This window comes from Hyla sarda, chromosome 4 (genome assembly GCF_029499605.1).
Source record: "Hyla sarda isolate aHylSar1 chromosome 4, aHylSar1.hap1, whole genome shotgun sequence".
NCBI classification, from domain to species: domain Eukaryota; kingdom Metazoa; phylum Chordata; class Amphibia; order Anura; family Hylidae; genus Hyla; species Hyla sarda.
The window spans coordinates 367,141,906-367,167,964 of record NC_079192.1 but is presented as its reverse complement, the minus strand read 5'-3'; the positions used below and the strand labels follow the sequence as shown (position 1 = coordinate 367,167,964).

The window sequence follows — 26,059 nt, the reverse complement described above, 5'->3', positions numbered from 1 at the left end:
AAATTGTAGAGATAAATTATCTTATAGAAGAACGATTGAAGGAGCCACATTATATAGGTTATATGAAACTTAGAAATCCAAGGGAAAAAAAGAATATAGATCACACAGGGTAGGGACTTTTGGAGAGATTTTACAGTATGGAATATATATGTAGGAAATCTAGAGCTGATGAGGATCTGATGTATAGTTGTGTTTCTACTTGAAGCCTTCTTAAAGTAATCCAAAAATGTATTAATCAATGACATCACAATTTGTTTTTAAATTTAGTTCTTTATTTGTATCTTGGATGTCAAGAATTACACACTAGCCAACATTGTTATATATTTACATGCTGCAACTGTCTGCAATAAATTCAAGAAAATATCTTTTATGCGCTGCTAATTTACAATCATACGTTTACTACCCCATTCTATATGACGCTGGCAGTCTCTTTTGTGAAGGATAAATGGGAATCTAGTTTCTATTTGCTTTTTTGTCTTCAAAAAAACTGAAAGAAAAAAGTGCACATAAGAAAAGTAAAAAAATATAAACAATAAAGCAATGAATGATGATGTAAATTAAAGCTCTGTGGATGTAAACTATTTCCAAAGTCTCATGAATTACCGTCTATATATATATTTTTTTTTATTGCCTATATTCGAATAAATGTTAGGTTATTTTTCAAAGACAAGAAACTTCTTGTGCGTGTTTTAGGCCTTACAAACATAATAATCCCTATTAATTGTAAAAATAATTTCATCATATAAAGTTGAAAGAGTTATAAATGAATGCATTATTAAAAATATAGTTATTTTAAAATCTAATATAATGGATAGTTAATCAATATATGTTATGATCTAAAGATATTGACAAAGGACTCAACATAGTTAATAGTTGCACATGAAATTATTTAACTTTCCATTTTTGCAAAATCTTTTTATTTTCAAACAAGGTGGGAATGCATAAAATATGGAAGCCCTCTTTTTTTTTAACACATTTCATTGCACTATTGCTTTTTCAGCATATGAAGAGATAAATGTTTGTACAAAAATAAAGAAAAATCACAAAAACGTTTAAATAAAATTGGCTTTATTTATTTATTGTCAAGTTCTAAAAAAAAAAGACTCCGGTCCTTTAGAAGGAAGCCATTTGTACAAAGCAGCTTCCTGTTCTGGCTTATATGAGTAAATACTAAGTGAGTATGCCCTCCATATGAACATTGGTTGCCTTTATGAGACAGGACCTTTAAACATTGGCTTCTCTATTTCTGAAATATAGAGTTTGGGTTTCATATTGCTACTTCTATTTTTAATAATAGTTGTGTTTTAGTTAACCCCTTAAGGACCAAGCCCATTTTGACCTTAAGGACCAGGCCAATTTTATTTTTGCATTTATATTTTCATCCACAGACTAGTATAGGGGCTTGTTTTTTGCGCGACCAGTTGTCCTTTACAATGACACCACAAATTTTACCATATGGCGCAATAACAAAAAAAAACTATTTGTAAGGGAAAATTTAAAAGAAAACCGCAATTTTGCAAATTTTGGAAGGTTTCGTTTTCACACCATATAATTGGGTCAATACGATTAAAATGATACCCATGATTACATACTTTTCTTTTATTGTTGCTCTTAAAAAAATTGCAAACTTTTTAAACCAAATTAATGCTTTTAAAATCCCTCTATTTTGACAACCTATAACTTTTTCATTTTTCCGTATAAACTTCGGTAAGAGGGCAAATTATTTTGTGCCGTGATCTGTACTTTTTATTGATACCACATTTGTGTATATAACACTTTAATACATTTTTTATACATTTTTTTAAATAAAATGATACAAAAAAGCAGCAATTGTGTATTTTTTTTTTACGTTCACGCCGTTCACCGTACGGGATCATTAACATTATATGTTAATAGTTCGGACGCTCGCGGTGATACCATATATGCTTATTGTTTAATTTTTTTAACACTTTTTGGGGGTAAAATGGGGAAAAGGGACATTTTACATTTTTATTGGGGGAGGTGATATTTAAAACATTTTTAACTTTTTTAAACTTCATTTTTTTTACACTTTAATAGTCCCTATAGGGAACTATTTATAGCAATCAGTTGATTGCTAATACTGTTCAGTGCTATGCATAGGGCATAACACTGATCAGTATTATCGGCTATCTTCTGCTCTGATCTGCTCGATCTCAGACCAGAGTAGAAGAAGTCTCGGTCCACCATGTTAGCTATTCTGATCCCCATGGCCATGCTGCGGGCAATCAGATCAGCATAAGATGTAGCCACACTGCTGCAGATGCCGTGATCTGTACTGATCACGGTATCTGAGTGGTTAACGGTAGACATCTGCCGATCGCTGATGTCGGCCATTACCGGTGGGTCCTTGGCTGCTATAAGCAACCGGGACCTGCCGCACATGACCCGATCACTGCTCCGATGCTTGCGGTCATGTACAGGACGTAAATGTACGTCCTGGTGTGTGAAGTACTGCCGCACCAGGACATACATTTACATCTGTGATCGTTAAGGGGTTAATACAGTGAATGTGGCTTTTTTTACATTGTCATGTCAAAAGCTAAATATCAATATATCGAGTTTATTTTACCATATTAAGGAATTATGCTTTACCAAATCACACATTTCCAAATAAGTTATTTTAACTTTAGCTATGGGCAAGATTTAAAAATAAAAAATAAAAAAAGTTGAATAATTCAGGGTACCGATTTTTTAAAGAAATTGCTAAGCATTTAAAAGATGCATACCTTATGATAACATCAAAGAATATCACATTCGGAGATAGGCTACATCCACAATTATCTTACTTACATAGACATTTTAAAACATGTTACCACATAGACATTTTAAAATAGAAAAATGTATACCTATTAATCACTACAAACATTCAGATTAATACTCTGCTTATGAGTTTAAACGTTTTCAATGTGTTTCACAGAATATAAAGGATAAATAAAATTGCTACCTTTTTTCAATTTTCCATTAATGATGCATTTAAAAAAAAAAAAAATAAAGCATTTGGAGACCATAAACTTTAAATATAGTATTATTATGATTTGGCTTATTTAATGTAATAATATTTATAAAATAATTACCAGAATTGGATTTGGTCAGTTGAAGGGTCAAGGTAACATAACCCATAAATATTCTTGATACCAGCTCTTAAACAATGTGAGGCAAAAGTAATGACATATATATATATATATATATATATATATATATATATATATATATATGTATATACACATAATATACTAATAAATCCTATAGTTTACATCAAATTTATCAGACGGGAAGGGGTATGTTAGGTTCCCTTTTACTTATGTCTATTTAAAAGAAAAAAAGGATGATTCAATCTATCCAATTTTATAATTTATTTTAAAAGTAGTTAAAAAACCATGATTAGCTATAATAAAATCTTAAAGCGCATCTGTCACTATTTTTTCATCCCCAAGACTGCTACCAATATAGTACTGATGTACTATATGGCTTGGCTTCTTCATCTTTTATCATGTTTAAAATCTTTATTTTCTGTGGTCACTCACAGTGGGATAGGCGTGGCTTGGGGTTCGCAAAACTCCGCCACCACGCCTATCCTCTCTGTCAGCGCTAAAATCACTGTGTAATAAGACACAGTGGTCCACAGCGCATGTGTCCCTGTTTTTTTATAGACCAGCTTATATTCCACTATGGTAGTAAGTTTATTTGAGGTGACAAAGGAACTTGTCACCTTATAACCTCCATTCAAACAAAAGCTCAGTTCGAAAAAAAAAAAATAAAAAAAAAAAAACAACCAAAGTACTAAATCAAAGCAGTTTTATGTTTATGCAAACCAAACAATGTGAAAACAAAAAGCCATTATCCAATAAATGAAAGCACTTTTCATTATTTACAATTAAGCTAGAACACTTTAACTGTGCTACAGTATATTTTGCCTTGCCAGTAGGTACAAATAAGAATTTAAAAATGTTTTAAGAAATCTCTGATATTTACAAATGGTCAGCATAAATGGATGCCCACATTGTATGACCTATATACATATAGCAAAATGTAATGCATCACTACAATTACAGTGTATCTTCATATACAGTATAGATCGCTTTTACTTAGTTTCTAAAAATCTTCATATTTTTGCTTCTCTTGGTAGTTAAAGAAGTTTTATGTATTGTTTATTTCACTGGTAATCAGCATTGTTATAAAAAAATAGGAAACAAACAAGCATTGAATAGACTATTCTAATGAACGATGCAATGGGATTCCTATAATTCTAAGGTATCTTGTATTTGTTTGCCATTTACAATGATGTAGAATGCCCAATTTACAGGATATGATTAATATATTTCTTCTTTTACCCCTATATCACAAACCAAAAATGATCCTGTATTTGTTTAGCCATATAAAATTATTTATTAGCTTATTCCTGTGATCAGCCACTGTTCTTAATACATATACACACTTAGATATGTATATTATTTACCAACTACATTTCAAGTACCGTGCTAGTGATTGAGATGCAACACTGGATTTGATGCCCTTCGGGAGCTCTATTCAAATCAATTATGATTGTTATATGGGGTTAGTGTATTATGTAATGATCTATTTGTTGCTATGTAGTTTGTGCTTTTATTCATAAATTAAATACATGTTATATATAATTATATATTTATATATATCTATCTTTAATGTAAAAAAATGTTCTATCATTTTATAACCTCTTTACATACATTTATATTTATATATAGTTAAGAATGTGAAAGGATATAACTATAGACATTGTAAAATAATTTAACCAGTAATACCCTGCATTTGTATTAAATATAAACAAAAAATTCTTCATGAAAACACAGACACATGATGATTGGATTTTTTTCAATCAGGAGATGCATATTATCATACTTGCTAGCAGTCATTTACAATAAGTATTTACAGACACATCTTAAAGGTTTCTTTAAAGCTGTACCATAAAACAAGTCAATAGTTAAACTATACTTTTGGAAAGGTCATCAGCATATTGCTCTGCAACACGTTGCAAACCTGCTAACACCCCCGATGGGTATTTTAAGCTCTGCCTCTGACATTGTAACAATGAAAAACACCTTATTTGCTAGATAGTCAGATTGCACAACATTTGTCTTAGCAATTGAATTGACAATGCATGTTTCCAATATGTGTTGTTTTGCCTGAATGGGAACAGTACGCATGTTTCCTTTATAATATGGCTTTGTCTGGTCATTGAGATTTTGATTGATCCAACTCTCATTGTAAAGCAAATAGTGGCCCAAACAAAACTACCTTTAATTTGTAGATGGACACTACAGCTTATATCAATCAAAGAAAGACATATATAGAAGTATTTTAAGGCCTACTATAGTTATATGCATTGCTAAGCTAGGCTTATATGGAATAACCTCAGACTTAGGGTTCATGCATTAGCGTATATCAAAGGTCTGTACAATGTTTAGGTTGTGTGTATAAGCTGCAAAAAGAATTTGGCAAAATGGCACTAGGATTCAATTGACAACATAAAGCCTATGTGTACATGACTCTGTGCCCTTTTGCTTATTTGGATATAATATCTTCAGCCCCAAATAATAGGTTTATGGAAGCCAGTATTTTGTGATATAATAACATGAACGTACAACTGAATTACCAAAATAAACAAATAAATAAATAAATGCATAAAGAAATAAGTGATATAAGCTAGAAATATTGCAAAAATGTTATTAAATTAAAACAAATTAATAAAGGACTGTTGAAATGGAATGTCATGTCATGTCACGTCCACTTTAATTATTCTAATGTTATCTGAATATATACCGCAATGTATGTGTTGTTCTGATGTATGATATGTTTTCTCCTGTAAATATACCGAAATGTATGTGTTGCTATGATGTATGATATGTTGTCTTCTATCAATAAAAATTTCATAAATAAAATAATTAAGTAAAATAAACTAGACAATCTTTTCTATTAAAACAAAAATAAATACAATTCAATTCTATAGGAGTAGGAGATGGGTGGAGAAAATTATTAATAAATACATAAATACATAAATAAATACATTTTCTTCTAGTATGTGACAATAGATGTTACTTAACACAAAATATACAAATATGCGTTTATGCACCAGAAAAATATAGCATGCCTTAGTATTTTTTTTAAGCCATTTCCTTGAATGAATCTAAGCGTTGGTGGAAGAAGTTGAGTTGAAACTAGAATCAGGAATCATGATGTTTCCGAATTATAAACTTGTTACAAAATGTACCCTATGCACAGAGCCCTGCAATAATTCTAACATGCAATATGTAAGGAGCTGATACAGTCCCTTATCTTAATAAAGCAGGCAAAGCTGATATATGTGGCACTTGGTTAAGGAAACAGATTAGCTACAACATGTACATTCTATTTATGAGTTTACATTCTGTCTTTTTTTTTTCTATGGTAATTCTAAGTTCACATTCTAGTGTACAGTGAATGCATGCAGTCCATGAACAGTAGGATTCTCAAGCATGTTACAATACAAGTCAATATTTCATGTTTAATAAAGTTAACAATAAGTGGTTTAACTCTGAATCATCTTTAGAATACCATGACCAAAAGCTACAAGTTCTGCATGTAGGGCATGAATTGCATAATTGTGTGACAAATAATTTCAATATGGAGGAAATCTATTTGATAAGGTCATAGCAATATATTACATGAATTCTTTCCAAGTGTTTATAATCATATTTCCGCTTCCATTTGCTTTTTCATTCAGCAGAATCTATGATGCAGACATTACTGCAAGCCACGGTATAAAAGACTGTAATATTATTGAAAAAAGCTTTAGCTTCTGACATTGGTTCCACTGCCAAAGTTAAGATTAATCTACATAATGTAAACACATGAAGTGAGAAAAAAGTCATAGGTAATATACACATGTGGCAAGGGGTTGAGTTAACAGCCTGTAGCTTGTTGTACATTAACAGTATTAGTTTAATGCCGGCTGCATCTGAATGTAGTAGAACAGCAGTTTTAGGACTTTCTTATCTTTGGTGTATATGTTGGGAAAATATTTTGAAGTGTACACTATACATGAACCTGTAGACATTTTAATAAAAGCATGGTCACATCATAGCACATACACCACAAACTTGGTATGACTGATTATCTTAAAGGGGTTCTCCAGCATCAGGGTGGTAGGGAAAAAAAACTCACTTTCCTGATCCCATTAAGCTGCCAGTGGTGCTCAGGTCCCCGCTTGTCAATGCTTCCTGGTCTCGACAAGGAAGTTATGCCCAAACAGCAATAGATCAATATATTAACAAGAAGCAGAGAGCTGTGAGATCACATACACCAGCCAAATTGTACCAGTGGAGTTTAGGTAAATAATATCTATTCTTTATTTATTTTATAACATACCCTGACCCTTTTTAAAGGGGTACTCCGGTGCTTAGACATCTTATCCCCTATCCAAAGGATAGGGGATAAGATGCCTGATCGCGGGAGTCCCGCAGCTGGGGATACCCGTTATCTTGCAAGCCTTATCACGCCCCCTCCCGTAGGCTTGCATTGCGGGGCAGAGGCGTCGTCACATGGGAGCGGAGGGAATGAGGAATGAGGGACCACAGGGCCGACGGCGTGTGACGTCACGTCACACGCCGTCGGCCCTGTGGTCGCCGGTAATCAGACCCGGGGACTGATTACAAACGGGGTGCCGCGTGCAAGATCACGGGGGTCCCCAGCGGGAGGACTCCCATGATCAGGCATCTTTCCCCCTATCCTTTGGATAGGGGATAAGATGTCTAAGCACCGGAAAACCCCTTTAAGTAATTCATCTTTTGTCAGGCAATTGCTGGTTATGAACAACCAGTGATGGTTCTCGTTTTTTTGTTTCTCATTCCCCATTTTAAAGTTATTCCCCAAAGTAAGTAACATTTGATTTCTTGGGCCCAGCATAAAAAAAAGTTCTGAGGAACTCACTACAGAAAGGACTCTGCAGGGCCTGCCTGCCTAAAAAAGACATCACTTTGCTGTGACAATTTGTCTGCATTGTATATTTTATCATTGCACACACACACACACACACACACACACAAAATGAGGTAAAATAGGCAATTTGTGTCAGCTCCAAATATTGTTGTCATCTGCTGGACCTTTGGGTTTTTATTGTGCTAGAGCCTGGGCTCTACAGGAAGATCCTGTATTCTGAGTCACTCCTACCCTGATTGTCTTTAAGTAGAGAATATTCAAACTTAATGTATATTACTAAAAGTTATACTTGGCAGTTACTGAGCCAACCACTGCCCTTAAAATCCTTTTAGTGGCCAACCATTATAGACATTATTCAAGGATTATGGTATATGGCTTGTGGAACAGTCTCAGCCCTATTTATGTAAATATATTAAATAAATAAATAATACTTCTGATAGTTATCCTCCTCCTCATTATATCTTATCCCTTATCATCAGTATATGTAGCATACAGACTATACAAATTCCCTAAACACATTTTCATCTTCCAGTGGCATATATTATTAATATAATTTGCACGATAGAAAAGTTTATACAGGAAAAACGTTAGCAGTGTGGTAGATTTTGGTCACTGATATTGAAAAGAAAATCAATGTGAGGCACAACATTTTTTCAAGTTTATGAGTGTATAAAAACAAAATGAAAAAATGAATAATGGAAGCGAGATATTCTCTAGAACAATGAATGTACAATATTGAAGGCATAGATTTAAAGGTTTGCATTGAACTTAATTAAGAAAAAATTCTTTTAAAGGACATAAACATTAGTTTTGACCAGATAGAAGTTAAAGTTTATTAACACCTTTGCATTTTGTTAATTATAGATGAAATTATAGATAACTTGGAATAAAACACTTTTGCCATTGGTTTTCACTATTTTCCGTATCTGCAAGCTGCTAAATTCTATTAAAGCTGACCTATCGGCAGCAAAAAAGGGGTGTAAATAAGCTTATGGCTTGATATGGCTTCTCACAATTCTGGGCATATCTTTTTTAATAGTTCTCTCCACTGGTGAGACATAAGCCATTTTGTTAATATGCCAATGAGGCTTAAAGGCCCAGGATGTGTACCCCAGCATGGTGAGAGCTCAGATGAGTCAACCTCATCTCCTTTAATTCATAACCTAAGTGTGGTAGACATATACAAGCAGGCTTGAAAGCCATTGAATAAGAGAAGATAGGTGGGACTTGCTGGGCTTTTACTGCATATTGACGAAAAGGTTTAAGGACTATGAAGTAAAAAAATCATGATGACTAAACCTATGTAGTGCACTGTAATACATGCAAACTGCAGAACAATTCTGAAAAAAGGAATAAAAACCAATTTCAGAAATGTTTTATTTCAAATAATGCATACAGTGTGCCAAAGCAAATACTCAAAAGGTATATATAGCCTTTAACGTTGCAAGTAAAACAATAATTTACATGAAATTATCATATACTGCAATAGGCCTTCACTTTTTCATTGATGCAAACCAACATTTTTGCACGTAGTTCCATTGATGCTTTCTCCAGATCTTTTGTCATTTTTTTCTTTCTGTGTTGAAATGTATAGATTTGGTATTATGGTGTGAGAGATGGCAGCCCTTTTGCATTAAAAGCTGATAAAAAAAACAGCAACATTGAACACATGTTGATCTGGCAAATCCATTCAAAATATGATAATAGTTTACACAGTTCAAAGTTGCCTTTCTTTTTAAAGACATAATATTATGTTACCTGGATACTGCTTATTCTATAATACAGTTTTTTTCTTCTTGAAGGTAAAATGTGAATATAACACCTATAAAATGTTTTTGCTATCTTAACATAGTGTGGTTTTCTGTTAGACTGTGCCACAATATTCAAAACCATAATTTTCACATTTCCTTATCTAACATTCCTTACAAATGACCTGTGCAGATTGATTAGATTTAGTGTATTTTTGCCTCAATGAAATTTTTAGACAGAAAGATGCAGTGAAATGGAAACTCAACCTGATTCCTGTTTAGTAATAGGATATCTGTGCATATGGGCATGATATACAGAACTTATAGAAAGAGAAACCATTGCATCTTCCTTTGAGTTTCACTATCAATACTGCATGAATAAACTGGAGACACAATGAGGGGAATTTATCAAGCTGTTTAGACAGCTTTTTTCATCTAAATTTGTGGCAGGAAAAGTCGCAGGCTTGTTTTCTGCAACATTTAATCTATACTGTTTAATTTTTCTGACCACAAAGTGATCTCATTTAGATCACTTTGTGCAATGGGCACTAATTTATCATGTGCAACTTTTCTGCGGAAAGCCGCAAAAAAGTCGCACGGACCAGATATAGAAGAAATCACAGGGCAATTCAACCCTGCCCTATATCACTCTATGCGACAATTATAGTATGGTCCGTGCGACTTTTAATACAATTGTCGCATGGCCTGCCACTGTTCTGCAACATTTAACCAGAGCAGTTCAGCGGGCATTTATCAAAGTCTGTGGGCCGATTGATAAATTTGGTGCACTGCCGCCACTTTTCATCTAAACTTTTTTTCTTCTAAACAGAACTAAAAGCTATTTCAGTTTTGATAAATGCCTTTCATTATTCCATAAAGACTGATTATCCATATGGGACAGGGGTGTATCTTTAGGAGGTTGAGAAGCAGCAGTTGTACATGGTCTTTGGTACCCAAAGGAGCCAAAGGACCCTCTTATATAAAAGAAGACATCAGGAACATAAATGGTACATTTAATGTAAGATCCCTCTTACAATTTAGCATTGGAGCCCATGAACTTTAACTTTTCCCTCTTTGTTTAGGTATCTTGCCAAGAAAAAAAAAAAGTTGAGAAAGGCCAACTTGCATTGCATCAATATAATCTTCAAGGCCTTAAAGTGGAATTCCCATCTTATAAATTATTGCCATACTGCTCGGACCTTTGAGACTCTCACCATTATGAGTTGTGCCTGGCTGTGCATGAGACCTATGGCATTGCTCAATTGAACGGAATGTGTAATCGGAAAATGATCTATTATTTAAATCAGGTTTTTATGTTAACCAGATTTTTTAAAGAATTTTCGGAGGATCTTTTTTTAAATCATTTTTACATTTTTGATATCTATATTTTAAAATAATCCTGCAACCTTCCAGTTTCCATTCTGGCCCCTAGGCCTTAAACTAAGCTGAGACTCTCTGTTCTATACAGATTATATCCAAAGAAGTCTAGTAAAAGGTGACACCAGTATATAGATAACAGAGTTACATACAATAGATAATGCTTAGCACTCAACATCCCCCTCCATGTAGAATGACCTCTGAAAAGATCACAGAATATGCACAGTAATGTTTACAATTTATGGAACAGGTTCTGTCAATTGTTTATGTCCATGGGTCCTGCTGTAAAGCATATATCTAAATGCTGTTAAAAACAGCTCAGAGAAGATGGCTGCCCCATTAATAATGTACAAATAAAAAACTTACAAGAAGAAAATAGAAACAGATTAGAAAAAAAGAACATGTTTCAGTATCTGGTTCTAATCAGTAAAACATAGGTGATACATTCCCTTTAAAATGAATAAGGCCAGTTGCAGTTCCTTGCACAGCTTGGTGGATAGAAGCACCACTTTGAACGCTTCACCCCTTTGAACCCTCTTGATATCTTAGTGATAAGTCATCACTTTATAAGATGGGAATACCCCTTAAGTTGTTTAAAAGGTGGACTAATAAATTAAGGAGAAATATTGTGTCAGGTCCTTATTGTCTCCATCAAATCAGGGTAAAATAAAAAATTTTCAATTCCAATACTATTATTCCGTTTCATCCACAGCTGTTACATTTCCAGTTGAAATGTCTTGAAAAGCATCAATCAAACCATGCAATGTATAGTTGAGTCTGGATAAGTTTAAAAATGACCAATTGCTTTAGCATCTCACTTCAATGCACTTGCGTGTACACCAGGAAAAGCCTTATAACATATATAAAATAAACTTAACACTCAAAAAAAAAATTAAAGGGTGTTGTCGTAGCTCTATTGAGTCTAGAATGGATCTGTACAGCATACAGTAGGATGGTGTCAGCAACTAAGGTGTTTGAAAATAGCTTGTGTCCTGAATGTTATTTTCTAAGCCCCACTTCTGGTTTCACACATAATCCGAAGAGACATCCAGTTTTTGTCTACTGTATGGCTTTTTAGTCTTAGTTCACATAATAGAGCCAGTAGACTACATTGAAGAATCCAAAAACCACTGGAAAGATCATGCGTGACCATCTGTCTATAGCATTTACATCAGTCAAGTCGGGAATGGTTATTTTCAACTGAGATGCACGCCTCCGTAGTCTGCTTTTTTTTTGAACCACATGTCGTTCTAAGGCATTCCGTCCAAAGCTATGTCGTGGTAATCCAGCTTTTCGGTACTGGATACTGGAGGTATCGTAGGCCAGCATAGTGCTTCTTGGATCACCGAGCCCCATTACAGCTTCTGATGCCGCCATCTCGTTCTTAATTTCTAGTGTGCTTAGTAAAATATTTTCATGTGGATCCATCTACAATTCAGGAGACAGATAAATTAAGTTCATGCTAACTTTGGTTGGTTTATATAGCACAGTGAAAATATTGGTACTTATAAGGGACTATAAAAATGTTGATATAACTGGAGACATACTATATATAAAATAACACATTCAGGACTTTGCTTAATCCTCATATCAGGTGATGCAATAATCCCAGACTCCGTTCTCCCCACTGAAGCGTTCAGGTGGTGCTCACTGTCAATATTACTAAACAATAAATTTAGGAGAGACCCCCAAAGGGGTACCCTAAACTAAGACCCTCCCAATAAAATGTAACTTTTATTCCCCACAAGTTAAAATATAATTTGATGATTCAATTTTGAACATACGGTGTAGTTTGTGAGATGTCTACTAGGACCACTCTAGAGTTTAAAAACACAGCTCTAGTCTAACTCCTATATTCTTTAATAAGAAAGGTGCACTAATGTTATAGGGCCCATCCAGAATAGATCAGTAAGTGGATATATTGGAGTATGACTGTAAAGCTGCTTATTAAAAGCTACCAATTAGCCAGTTCCTTTGACGTTTCGCTGGTCCCCCAGCTTCCTCAGAAGCCAGTGGGAGTGCAGCTTCTCCTTAAATAGACTGGCGTCTGACGTCAGTCATTAATGACACTGTTCCTCCTCCAATCGCATGTTAGTAATGTTATCATGTGATTCTGTTGCGATTGTGATCGCATTAGAACGCGCCACGCATGACTTCTAACTTACATGTTTCCATTAGGGCATTACTGCGCAGCTGCAAATATCTTGCGCATGACACTGAACTTTAACAGAATCACAGACGCGATCGTGCTCTCTGCGCATGACAACTGACTTAATCAAAATCGTGGGCCATTATCTTTGATGCTTGATCATAGAATATGCGCATGGCATTAAACTTAGACATCATCTCAGGTCTCTATCACCTCGTCATTGTCATTATTATTGCATGTATCTGTCGATTTAGAATTGAGTATAACTGGCTATTACAGCAATCAATTCTAAATCGGTGGATACAGGCAACAATGACGAGTTGGTAGAGACCTGAGATGATGACTAAGTTTGATGCCATGCACATATTCTAGGATGGAGCAGCAATGATAACGGCCCACAATTTTGATTAAGTCCATTGTCATGTGCAGAGAGCACAATCGCGTCTGTGATTCTGTTAAAGTTCAGTGTCATGCACAAGATATTTGCAGCTGCGCAGTAATACCCTAATGAAACGGGAAACATGTAAGTTAGAAGTCATGCGCGGCGCATTGTAATGCGATCACAATCACAACAGAATCACATGATACCGTTACTAACATCCGAATGGAGGACGAACAGTGTCACTAATGACTGATGTGAGACGCCAGTCTATTTAGGGAGAAGCTGCACGCCCGCTGGCCATTAGCCACCACTCCTTTCTGATGAAGTGGAACTGGCTAATTGGTAGCTTTTAATAAGCAGCTTTACAGTCATACTCCAATATAACCACTAACTGATCTATTCTGGATGGGCCCTACAACGTTAGTGCACCTTCCTCATTAAAGAATGGTTATTATATAGGCAATATAGGAGTTAGATTCGTGCTGTGTTTTTAAACTCTAGGGTGGTCCTGACACCTAGTGGACGTCTCACAAACTACACTGTATGTTCAAAATTAAATCATCAAATTATATTTTAACTTGTAGGGAATAAAAGTTACACTTTATGGTTTAGGTTCTTAGTTTAGGGTACCCCTTTGGGGGTCTCCCCTAAGTTGTTGTATAATAGTTGTTACCCTGGTACCTCATGGGGTTTTGTAGTAAATTAAACCCACTGCCAATATTAGGCTCACAATAAATATAAACTGTCCAAAGAACTGGAATAAACCTGGCACACACTAGTAAATCTTCATGGCTTCACTGTAACTTTATTAAAGATTCATCAATAAACAGGTGAGACAGATGACATCTAGTGAAGGGGTGCTTGTCTAGGCGTCGGTGCCATTTCACGCTGTATATGAGCTTCGACGGGCCCACCAGTGGGCCAGTCGAAGCGCAGATACAGCCTGAAACGACACCTTACTGTAAGAGCAGTGAGGCTATGGAACTCTCTGCCACATGATGTTGTGATGTCTGACTCAATAAACAAGTTCAAGGGGGGCCTGGGTGTTTTTCTAGGTTATGCATACTAGATTTGTGGAGATGGAACATTGATCCAGGGATTTATTCTGATCGCCATATTGGGGTCGGGAAGGAATTTTTGCTCTGTTATGGGGTTTTAGGTTGAAGTTGATGGACTCTTGTTTTTAGCCTTACAAACTATGTTACTACTGTATGTCGTCTGTCGAGTACCTGTTTGATTGATGACTCTTCAATAAAGTTACACTGAAGCAAAGAATATTTACTAGTCACTGCCCTGATTATTCCAGGAATTTTGACAGTTTATGTATTTATGGATTAGTTGTTTTACTGCAGCAATATATATCAATTTATATATTATATATCATATTTTTCCAGAGGCTGGATTATCTCACCAGTTTTCTAACTTTAGAAAATATCACTCAGGAATGAGATGAAACATTTGCAAATCTAATTCTAAACATATACCCACATTATTTTTGGTCATGAATACAGATTTAACTGTGTGAAGTGAATTATTCATCTGGCTTGATGAGAATTATAAGGAAGTGTTATGCAGCCTTTGGGTCAGACTTGTTAGCAGAATATTTTGAGATGATTCACCAGAACCCACATGCTAATTTGATGTGAGCACAATCTGCACTAATTAGACTTTGTAAGAAGTTGCAATATGTGCACGAGCTGCTATGTGAAATTGTATAAGGACAGAATTAGAACGCAATAGACTCGTTGTTTGCAGGTGTTGTATTTATACCAATGAATATCTTATCTACGTGAATATCCATAACTGGTGTGAAACAAAAACAGGATTTGTTTTTCTGGACAGACATCTAAAAAAAATTAACAACAGTTGCTCTAATAATACAAAAGATGAGATTAAAGTTTATGTTCACACTATTAATGTACAGTACATTCTATGTATACATTGGCATAGCATGAAAAAGGTATGCCAACATATACCACCAGCCTACACCTGAAGGGCCTACTGAGTTTATTGGACTGAATGTAGTCTATTAGATAATATGTTTAAGAGTATACTGTTATTTTGTTGGATTCAAAAGAACTCAATGGGCTCAGTGCAGATAAACTGTAATATAGCATATCTCTTTGCTGGTATACCAATTTATTCATTGAACATAGTGTAGTTATGTAATGAACCCAAATAAAAAGCAAATTATGTCAGTTACATACAGTATATTATTAAAGTAGGCTTCTTGCATCTTAACATCGTTGAGATTTTCTTACTTTTCATACTTTCTACCTCTTTGGTGGCCAGTGATAGCTTTCTTGTTCTCATTTTATGTAGCTCCAAAGTGATCCAAAGTTACCTAAACGGCTCCAGTGGCTGTTTAAAATGCTCTAAAGTGCTGACATAGATGGTAATAGCATGTTATATTGATGGTGCTTCCAGTGGTCTTTATACCAGGTCCTGTATACATGCATGACATTAATAGTATTTGCTACAACAGTTTTGGAGTTGTTTGGAGCACTAGAAAATGAGGGCATCTTTTTTTTCATTATCTTATTTACCTTTGCAGAGGGAATTTAAGGGAATATAAAATATGCAATGTTTAACTCTACATTTTGGAATACACATATCTCTGCTTCAATGACTCACTGGGGCAGATAATCTGGAGAAAAAATATTGGGAAACAGATTGTATCATAACTGTCTAGTGCATGGTCATTCTGGTTTGTTCAAAGAAAAGCGGAAACTTGTTATTTTCATTTTCTTCATTTTTCTGTACCTCCTATTGTGCTCTTTCACATTTGAGCTTGTTATATCCTACCAGATCATACATTGTCTATTAAACATTATTGCTCTATGTACATGTTTAATGAACTTCACTGCATAGTTATAAAATAAATAAAATAAATGATAGAAAAATAAAAGATAAATGCCTGAATTTTACTATGAAGCTAGTAAAAGCTGAGATGATTGGGGAAAAGAAAAAAAAACTAAAATTAAACAAATGTAATTTTTGTTGAGAGGATATATGAAAATTGAAAAGTATTAAACTTGTTAAATTGATTCAATTATGCATTTAGACTAACCAATTCAATCATAGTATTACATACCTTATTAACATCCATACCCATCCCCATTCCCATTCCCATCCGCATCTGTTCATTGTTGGCACTTGCAGCTCTTTCTGCTGCCCGTTTTTGCCTCTGTGGCCCCCTACCAAAAAATATGTAGTTGACCAATGCATATTCCAGCAAGGCCATGAAGACAAACACAAAGCAACCCATGAGGTACATATCAATGGCTTTCACATAAGGAATTTTAGGTAGTGTTTCCCGAAGGTGAGTGTTGATGGTGGTCATTGTCAGTACAGTTGTGATTCCTAAAAAAGAAGATATCAAATTATTTCTCTGAATCATTCTACTAATATTATGAAAATGTTTTATACTGAAGAATGTTGTATTTAGCTAATCCCTCAAGGACGCAGCTTACTTTGGGCCTTTGGGATCACTCAATTTTTTCTAAAATTTTTCAATGTATTCTAAGAGCTATAACCTTATTCTGAAAAAAATTATTTTTGTGTCACTACACTATGAAACCCCCAACTTATCTATTTTTTATAGGTTAATACAAATATGAGGGCAAAGAGTAAGTTTGCCATTGTTTTGTAATGTTTAGACCAATGTGTTATCTTTTTCTCTGAGTTATGATTTCTGCTACACTGTACATCTATTCAAAAAAAGAGAAGAAAAATCTCCTTATTAATAAGTGGTGAATTATATATTGATGAATAGTTTCTTTTTTACATTTTTATTAAACTTAATTTAAAGGGGTAGGGGTATTCTGGGATCTAAGCTTTTATCCCCTATCCAGAGAATAGGGGATAAAATGTCTGATCGTGGGGGGCCCTCCACTGGGACCCCTGCGATCTCCCTGCAGCACCCGCATTGTATGGGGGGGGGGCTGCGTCTCTAGTGTTGGAAACGGCATGAATGGAGGGGGCATGGCGGGACGTCACGGAGGGGGCATGACATTATGTCATGTCTCCAGTCTCGGAAACCCAGAAGTTTCCGAGACTGGAGACGCAGCCCCCCCCATACAATGCGGGTGCTGCAGGGAGATCGCGGGGGGTCCCAGTGGAGGGCGTCTCCAGTTTTGGAAAATTCCTGGTTTCTGAGACTGGAGACGTAATGTCATGCCCCCTCCATTCATGCCTAACGGAAGGGGTGTGACGGCTGTCACGCCCCTTCCCATAGGCATGAATGGAGGGGCATAGCGTGATGTCACGGAGGGGGTGTAATGTTACGTCATGTCTCCAGTCTCGGAAACCCAGGAGTTTCCAACACTGGAGACGCAGCCCCGCATACAATGCGGGTACTACAGGGAGATTGCGGAGGGTCCCAATGGAGGGCCCCCCCTTGATCAGACATTTTATCCCCTATCCTCTGAAGGGGCATAGCTTAATGTGTAATAGATTAATTTATCATCTGTGCAAACACAATTTTTATACAAAAAAATTGTCATGTATTCTTCACTCTCTAGGTGGCATATCATGTAAAAAGTTAATTGAAGCATGTCTTTTCCCCGGTTGTACATTCTTTTACAAATTCAGACAAATTAATATTTTGCATGTGTAGTATCTTAAATTAGACACAGAAACCCCACCAGAAAAACTATCTAATGGATAGGAAAAGTGCACAAATATATAATTTCCCACCTAGCATTTAAAAACATTACTGTCTGCTTGTTTCTGGCATGGCCTAAAAGGCAGATGTGTTTGGTATACCTAGAAGACGTTGTTAGGGTTCTGATGCCAGGGAACCTATTTGGAACGTCATCTGACAGAAGGAGCCCTTATTTCTGTCTAGCACCATAGCTACTATTGAATGCAAATTAAAAGTTAGTAAACTACCAGGGAGTCTTTGATACAAGCAGCTGCAACAGAAGCCTGGCTGTGTACATCAGCTAAGGTCCTGACCCTGATTTCATCGGTATAGTAGCAATACTCCTGAGATCATTGTCACTGCTAAAGTACTGTTCTGGAATATTAAAATTCCAAACCCTAGTCTCATTTTCTTTTTTTTTCTTTTTTATTCTTTAAATTGCAGATTCATATTGAAAACATAAACACTTTGAAGGCACACATATGGAATGAACAAAAAACAGAATATGTTTTATGACCGATTTTTCAATGTAGTCGCCTTTTGTTTTAATTACAGCTTTACAGTCTCTTGACATTCAATGAGCTTTATGAGGTAGTCACCTGGAATTATTTTCCCACATTCTTGAAGGAGTTCTCAAAGGTGCTGAACACTATGTCTTGAACTTTGAATAAATCAAGAACAGTGTCCCCAGAAATCCAGCCCGAGACTATCACGCCACCACCTCCGTGCTTAAAGGTGGGAACCACCCCATGTGGAAACCATTCGCTCACCTTTTCTATATTTCACAAACACATGTATATTGAAATAAAATATCTCAAATTTTGACTAATCAGACCAAAGTACAGATTTCCAGTGCATACAAAACCTATTCTGCTTTGTTTAACCACTTTATGGAGTTCCTTTATAGTTCTAATGTTTTCAATCTCAAACTTTTGACTGTACACATACACATTTTGCCAATCTTCAAGAAATGATCTTGACATTTTAACAGTAAAGAGATTGAGGTGCCTGCATTAGATAAAACTGGTTAATATTTAATATTCTAATATACAATTTTAATATTCTATTATTAAATATAACATTTTGGTAGTTGGTATATTTTTATACAAAATAAAGGTTTAGATATTTAGTTTACGTTTAGATTTAAAATAGTAGTAGTAAAATATCTTTGGGTAGTAAATAAGCCCCCTTTAATGCAAGGTTTAATCACTAAGATGGTTATATCAGAATTTCCATTTGTAAATTACTTACATTTAAAAATCTGTATCCTTCCAGTACTTATCAGCTGCTGTATACTACAGAGGAAGCTTTCTTTTTTAATGTATTTTCTGTCTGACCACAGTGCTCTCTACTAACACCTCTGTCCATATCAGGAACTGTCCAGAGCAGGAGAGGTTTGCTATGGGGATTTACTTCTGCTCTGGACAGTTCCTGACATGGACAAATGTGTCAGCAGAGAGCACTGTGTGCACTGTCTGACAGAAAAGAAATTAAAAAAGAAAACCACTTCCTGTGTAACATACATCAGCTGATAAGTACTGGAAGGATTAAGATTTTTAAAATTAAGTAATGTACAAATCTGTCTAACTTTCTGGCACTAGTTGATTTAAAAAAAAGGTTTTTCACAGGAGTACCCCTTTAAGCCTATTTTTTTTATTGGGATCAAATAAAACATTTTACACCAGTTAAGTCTTCTAAATCTCCAAGTTTACAAACTTGGTCTTAGATCTTTTTTTTTAATTTTTTTTTTAACAATTAAGTTTAAATATATAAAACACAAAAATCTACATAACATGTCAAGAGGAGAGATCGAATAGAAGAATCATTGTAGATGGACATAATTCTGTCATGTCTGAAATCAATAATATGTTCTATTGACCTTTACTTACCTAAGGCAACCCGAGCAGCGGATGCATCATAGTTGATCCAGAAAGAAACCCATGAGAGAATTGTGATCAAAATGGAAGGCATGTATGTCTGCAGGATAAAATATCCAATGTTTCGTTTTAGCTTAAAACTAAGAGATAATCGTGGATAGGAACCTGAAACAAAAAAACATGACCTAGAAGTCAAAAAATTCTCCTATTACTGAACTATAGAATTTAAGTCTTAAAAGTGAGGACCTCAAGGTAGCTGCAAGGTGATGCATCTGGTCATCTCTGAGTGTGCAGTACCCATGAGAAGCCATGAGACAAATTGTGTGACAAACCAATACTAAAAAACAGGGTAAAACCAATGATAATTTCCCCCTATGTGTTTATGTCTTACCATCCATTGGTTATGGTGTGAATTTCAGAGAAATTGGAATTATGGAATATTATGAGAAAATGGAGTCCTTACCAATTTCACTGGAAAGTTTATGGGGAACACACCTATAAATTCCAGTTTTCTACATTCCATTTAAAGCCCAAAGGCTTTCAGCTGGCCCTCTTCCCCCCAACTTATAGAAATAGTTTTTAACTTCAGAAAAAAAAATATATTTTTTCACTTGTTAAGCTTTTACTCTTGTTATCCATAGTACGGTATATCTTTTTTAAAGTATAAAAGAACAGTACACAGTAACTGAAATGTCTTATTAGTAAGATTCATACTGTACCTGTGGAAAAGACAACATTTTTTGAGAGGAGTTTATAGTCTACAATGGAAAACTGTGGCAATTCTATTCTATCAACTCCTGTTACTGCATGGTTGCCTCCTCGCCAGTAGAATTCAATGTCATCAGTGGTATAGCCATCTGAAATAAAATATTTTATAAAATCATCATACAATTAATATAAATGATGATACTAACAATAACACTAGATAACCCTTAAGCACTTTGAGAGTAGAAAAAAAACTAAAACATTTTTACAGGATGCTTACCTCCAGGCATGCTTTCTCCATACTATTATTTAGAAGTTATAGAAACAGGTAATGGCTAAAAATATGGTGATAATAAGGGGAATTTATTAAATCATTGATACAGTTTTTTTGTCTAAATGTGTTGCATGAAAATTTGCAACACATGCGACATTTTCTGCAACATTTCATTTAGAACCTTTACATGTCATTACCATTAAGTGTTATGTAGCGCAGAAATGTTGCATGGGCCAGATTTAAAAGTTATCACGGGGCAAGTCAACCCTGTCCTATACAGTGGGGATCAAAAGTTTGGGCACCCCAGGTAAAAATTTGTAATAATGTGCATAAAGAAGCCAAGGAAAGATGGAAAAATCTCCAAAAGGCATCAAATTACTTATTAGGCATTCTTATAATATGTCAACAAAAGTTAGATTTTATTTCCATCATTTACACTTTCAAAATAACAGAAAACAAAAAAATGGTGTCTGCAAAAGTTTGGGCTCCCTGCAGAGTTAATATTTTGTACTGCCCCCTTTGGCAAGTATCACAGCTTGTAAACGCTTTTTGTAGCCAGCCAAGAGTCTTTCAATTATTGTTTGAGGTATCCTTGCCCATTCTTCCTTACAAAAGTCTTACAGTTCTTTGAGATTTGCATGCTTGCTGTCACACACTGCTCTTTTAAGGTCTATCCATAGATTTTCAATTATGTTGAGGTCAGGAGATTGTGAAGGCCATGGCAAAACCTTCAAGGGGTACTCCGGGGATTAGACATCTTATCCCCTCTCCAAAGGAGAGGGGATAAGATGCCTGACCGTGGGAGTCCCGCCGCTGGGGACCCCCGTGATCTTGCACGCGGCACCCCGTCACGCTCCGCCCCTCAATGCAAGCCTACGGGAGGGGGTGTGATAGCTGTCACGCCCCCTCCCATAGGCTTGCATTGAGGGGTGGAGCATGACGTCACATGGAGGCGCAGGTGTGACGTCACCCGCCCCTGCCCTGTGATCGCCCGTAATCAGACCCGGAGCGAACACGCTCCGGGGACTGATTACAAACGGGGTGTCGCATGCAAGATCACAGGGGTCCCCAGCGGCGGGACTACCGCGGTCAGGCATCTTATCCCCTATCCCTTGGATAAGGGATAAGATGTCTAAGCACCGGAGTACCCCTTTCAGTTTACGCCTCTTGATGTAATCCCCTGTAGATTTTGAGGTGGGTTTAGGATCATTATCCATTTGTAGAAGCCATTCTCTCTTTAACTTCAGCTTTTTCACAGATGGCATCAAGTTAGCATCCAAAATTTGCTGAAATTTTATTGAATCCATTCTTCCTTCTACTTGTGAGATGTTCTGTGTGCCACTGGCTGCAATACAACCCCAAAGCATGATTGATCCACCCCCATGCTTGACAGTTGGACAGAGGTTCTTTTCATTAAATTCTGTTCCCTTCTGTTCTTCTCCAAACATGCCTTTGCTCATTCTGGCCAAAAAGTTCAAAAAGTGTTATTTTGAAAGTGTAAATGATGGAAATAAAATCTAACTTTTGTTGACACATTATAAAAATGTCTAATCTGTAATTGTATGCCTTTTGGAGATTTTTTCATTTTTCCTTGGCTTCTTTATGCACATTAATACACATTTTTACCTGGGGTGCCCAAACTTTTGATCCCCACTGTAGATCTCTGTGCGACAATTGTATCAAGGTATGTGCAACATTTGATACATTTGTTGCATGGCCGCCACTTCTAAGTAGAGCAGTTCTGTGGTGGTTCATCAAAATCTGTGCGCCGTTTGATGAGTTTGGTGCACAGAGGAAATGTTCACTGTGACATTTGGGCTCTAAAATGTGAAAATTCATACCACTCTTTGTTCAAAGTTGATCGCCCCACGTCTAAAGTGAAACTAAACTACCCCCGGCTTGCTCAGTGGGCTGTTCGGGACTGCCATGGTGAAATCACAGCATTCTGAACAGCTGTGGGACACGAGGAGGGTCCCTCTACCTGCCTCCTGGTGTCCGATCGTTGAATTACTGCTCAGTGCCTGAGATCCAGGCATGAGCAGTCAAGCATCAGAATCATTGATCTATGTTATCCTATGGAATAACAAAGATCAATGTAAAATATCAGTGTGTGCAGTGCTATAGCCCCCTATGGGGGCTATAACATTGCAAAAAAAAAGTAAAAAAAATATGTTAATAAAGATCATTTTACCCCTGCCCTAATAAAAGTTTGAATCATCTCCCCTTTGTCATTAAAAAAAAAAACTGTGTAAATAAAAATAAACATATGTGGTATTGCCATGTGCGGAAATGTCCGAATTATAAAAATATATAGTTAATGAAACCGCATGGTCAATGGCGTACGAGCAAAAAAATTCCAAAATCCAAAATAGCAAATTTTTGGTCACTTTTTATATCAAAGAGCGATAAAAAAGTCTGATCAATACAAAAATGTTACCGCTAAAAACTTAAGATCACGGCGCAAAAAAAGAGCCCTCATACCACCCCGTACGTGGAAAAATAAAAAGTTATAGGGGTCAGAAAATGACAATTTTAAACATATAAATTTTCCTGCATGTAGTTATAATTTTTTCCAGAAGTACAACAAAATCAAACCTACATAAGTAGGGTATCATTTAAATTGTATGGACCTACAGAATAAAGAGACTGTATAATTTTTACCGAAAAATGCACTGCGTAGAAATGGAAGCCTCCAAATTTGCAAAATGGTGTTTTATCTTCAATTTTAAGCACAATGATTTTTTTTCCATTATATCGTAGATTTTTGTGTAGAATTGGTACCGCAAAAAATAAGCCATCATATGGATTTCTAGGTGAAAAATGTAAAGAGTTATGATTTTTCTTCCACAGACCCATATGAGGGCTTGTTTTTTGTGAGATCAATTGTCCTTTGTAATGACAACAATCCATAAAATGTATGGAGCAACCAAGAAATATTTGTGAGGGTAAATTGAAAAGAAAACTGCAATTTTGCAAATTTTGGAAGATTTGATTTCACACTGTACACTTTACGGTAAAAATGAATTTTTTTTTCTGTTGGCCAATATAATTAAAACAATATCAATGGTTATACACTTTTCTATTATTGTACTGCTTTACAAAAAAAACTTTTTAAACATAATTAGTTTGTTAAAATCACTCTATTTTAATCACCTATAATTCCAATTTTTTCATATACGAGGTTGAATGAGGGCTCATTTTTTTGCGCCGTGACCTGTAGTTTTTATTGTTACCACTTTTGCATATATGTATCTTTTTATTTGCTTTTATAAATTGTTTTGGGATTGTGATGTGACAAAAAAAACTGAAATTTTGCAAGATCCTTTACATTATATTTTGAGACATTTACTTTGGCCCCCATGTTGTATGAGGGCTCATTAAAAAAGTCAGTATATTTGCAAAATAATGTGTTGTATAAGAGTGGTGGGTTTTTACTAGTGCGAATTGTCGTTTCATATTTGCAGGATTCCACACTATTTACTATGGGGATTCACAGATTTACAAGCCCGGAAAATTTTCTGACTTTTATAGGTGGAAATTTCCAGCCATTTATTTGCAGGATTTTCTAAAAATTCAATAGTAAATAGGTCGGGTTGTGAAACCACGTGCCTTTTTGGTCCAGCCACTCCACCTTTGTGATAGACCATGTCTCAGACACTATGTACCAAAATAACATGGAAAAACCCAACAAAAATTAGTGGGTTTTAGCTTAGTAAATAAGGGCCATTGTATAACAAATCATCCATAATTTCTAACAAACATTAAGATAATGAGCATGTTCTGGAAAAACAAAGTCCAACCGTAAAGTGGGAAAAAAGGGTCATAAAAATTTGAAATTTTCTTCAAGCTCAATGCTTTGGCCCCTTATCACCAGTGTTTTATTGATATTGCCTCCCAGTTGTGCCGTCCCATTTGTTACTATTAGTTTTGGTAAATGAGGCCCACTGTCTGTGAAACACATCAAATGGTTTGTTCACACATAGCATTTACGCTATGGATTTTATACTTCAGATTTTTTGCTATGTTCAATGGTTCATGCTTCTGGTATAAATTACACCACCATATAATCTGCTGTACACCATCTGCAGCATAAAATTCATAGCATACAAGATAAATGTGAAAACACCCTAAGGCTAGCTCAAACACCATTTTTTTTTACCCTTATTTTGAGCCTTTCTTTTTGTAAATATAGAGGGTGAATTTACACATAGCAAATACAACAAATTTGTATAAATAAATTGGTTCTCCAAATACCGTTTAGCACAGGGGTCTTAAACTCAAATTATCTGGGGGTCACTGGAGGTAGCGGCGGGGTGAGGCTGGGTCGCATGCGCCCCTCACATATAATGCCCCATAAAGCACCCCTCACATATAATGCCCCCATCATGCGCCCCTCATCATCCACCAGCATTACCCCCCCACCAGCAGTAGCACCTCCATCATGCACCAGCAACACTCCCCACCAGCAGTAGCACCCCCATCAGCCACTAGCAACACCCCCCCATTCCACCTACCCCCCTGTGGTAATAGCATGAGCTGACAGATGATGGGGATGCTACTGCAGGGGGGGGGAAGCATTAGGCAGGGAGCAGTTTCTCCACATTAGGTAGCATTGTTTCTCTACATTAGGTAGCCATAGCACAGTTTCCCCACATTAGGTAGCCGTAACACAGATTCCCCACATTAGGTAGCCATAGCACAGTTTCCCCACATTAGGTAGTCTTAGCATAGATTCCCCACATTAGGTAGCCTTAGCACAGATTCCCCACATTAGGTAGCCTTAGAATAGATTCCTCACATTAGGTAGCGCAACACAGTACCCCCACATTAGGTTGCACAGCACAGTTTCCCCATATTAGGTAGAACAGCACAGTTTCCCCAAATTAGGTAGCCTTAGCAGATTCCCCACATTAGGTAGCCTTAGCACAGTT

The 26,059-nt window shown here is 35.9% G+C and overlaps 1 protein-coding gene across 1 annotated transcript in view; it reads right to left on the bottom strand.

The window, feature by feature from the left end:
* Positions 1 to 251: 251 nt before the first annotated feature.
* The window catches only part of LOC130267247 (gamma-aminobutyric acid receptor subunit beta-2), a 473,943-nt gene continuing 448,135 nt past the window's right edge, over positions 252 to 26,059 (bottom strand). Inside the window, exons 6-9 of the mRNA XM_056516672.1 lie at positions 20,869 to 21,006; positions 20,162 to 20,314; positions 16,722 to 16,990; positions 252 to 12,524 (exon numbers count right to left, since the gene is read on the bottom strand). Of these exons, the coding sequence (XP_056372647.1) occupies positions 12,177 to 12,524; positions 16,722 to 16,990; positions 20,162 to 20,314; positions 20,869 to 21,006 (908 nt within the window). The 3' untranslated portion in view covers positions 252 to 12,176. The remainder of the gene's footprint in view (positions 12,525 to 16,721; positions 16,991 to 20,161; positions 20,315 to 20,868; positions 21,007 to 26,059) is intronic.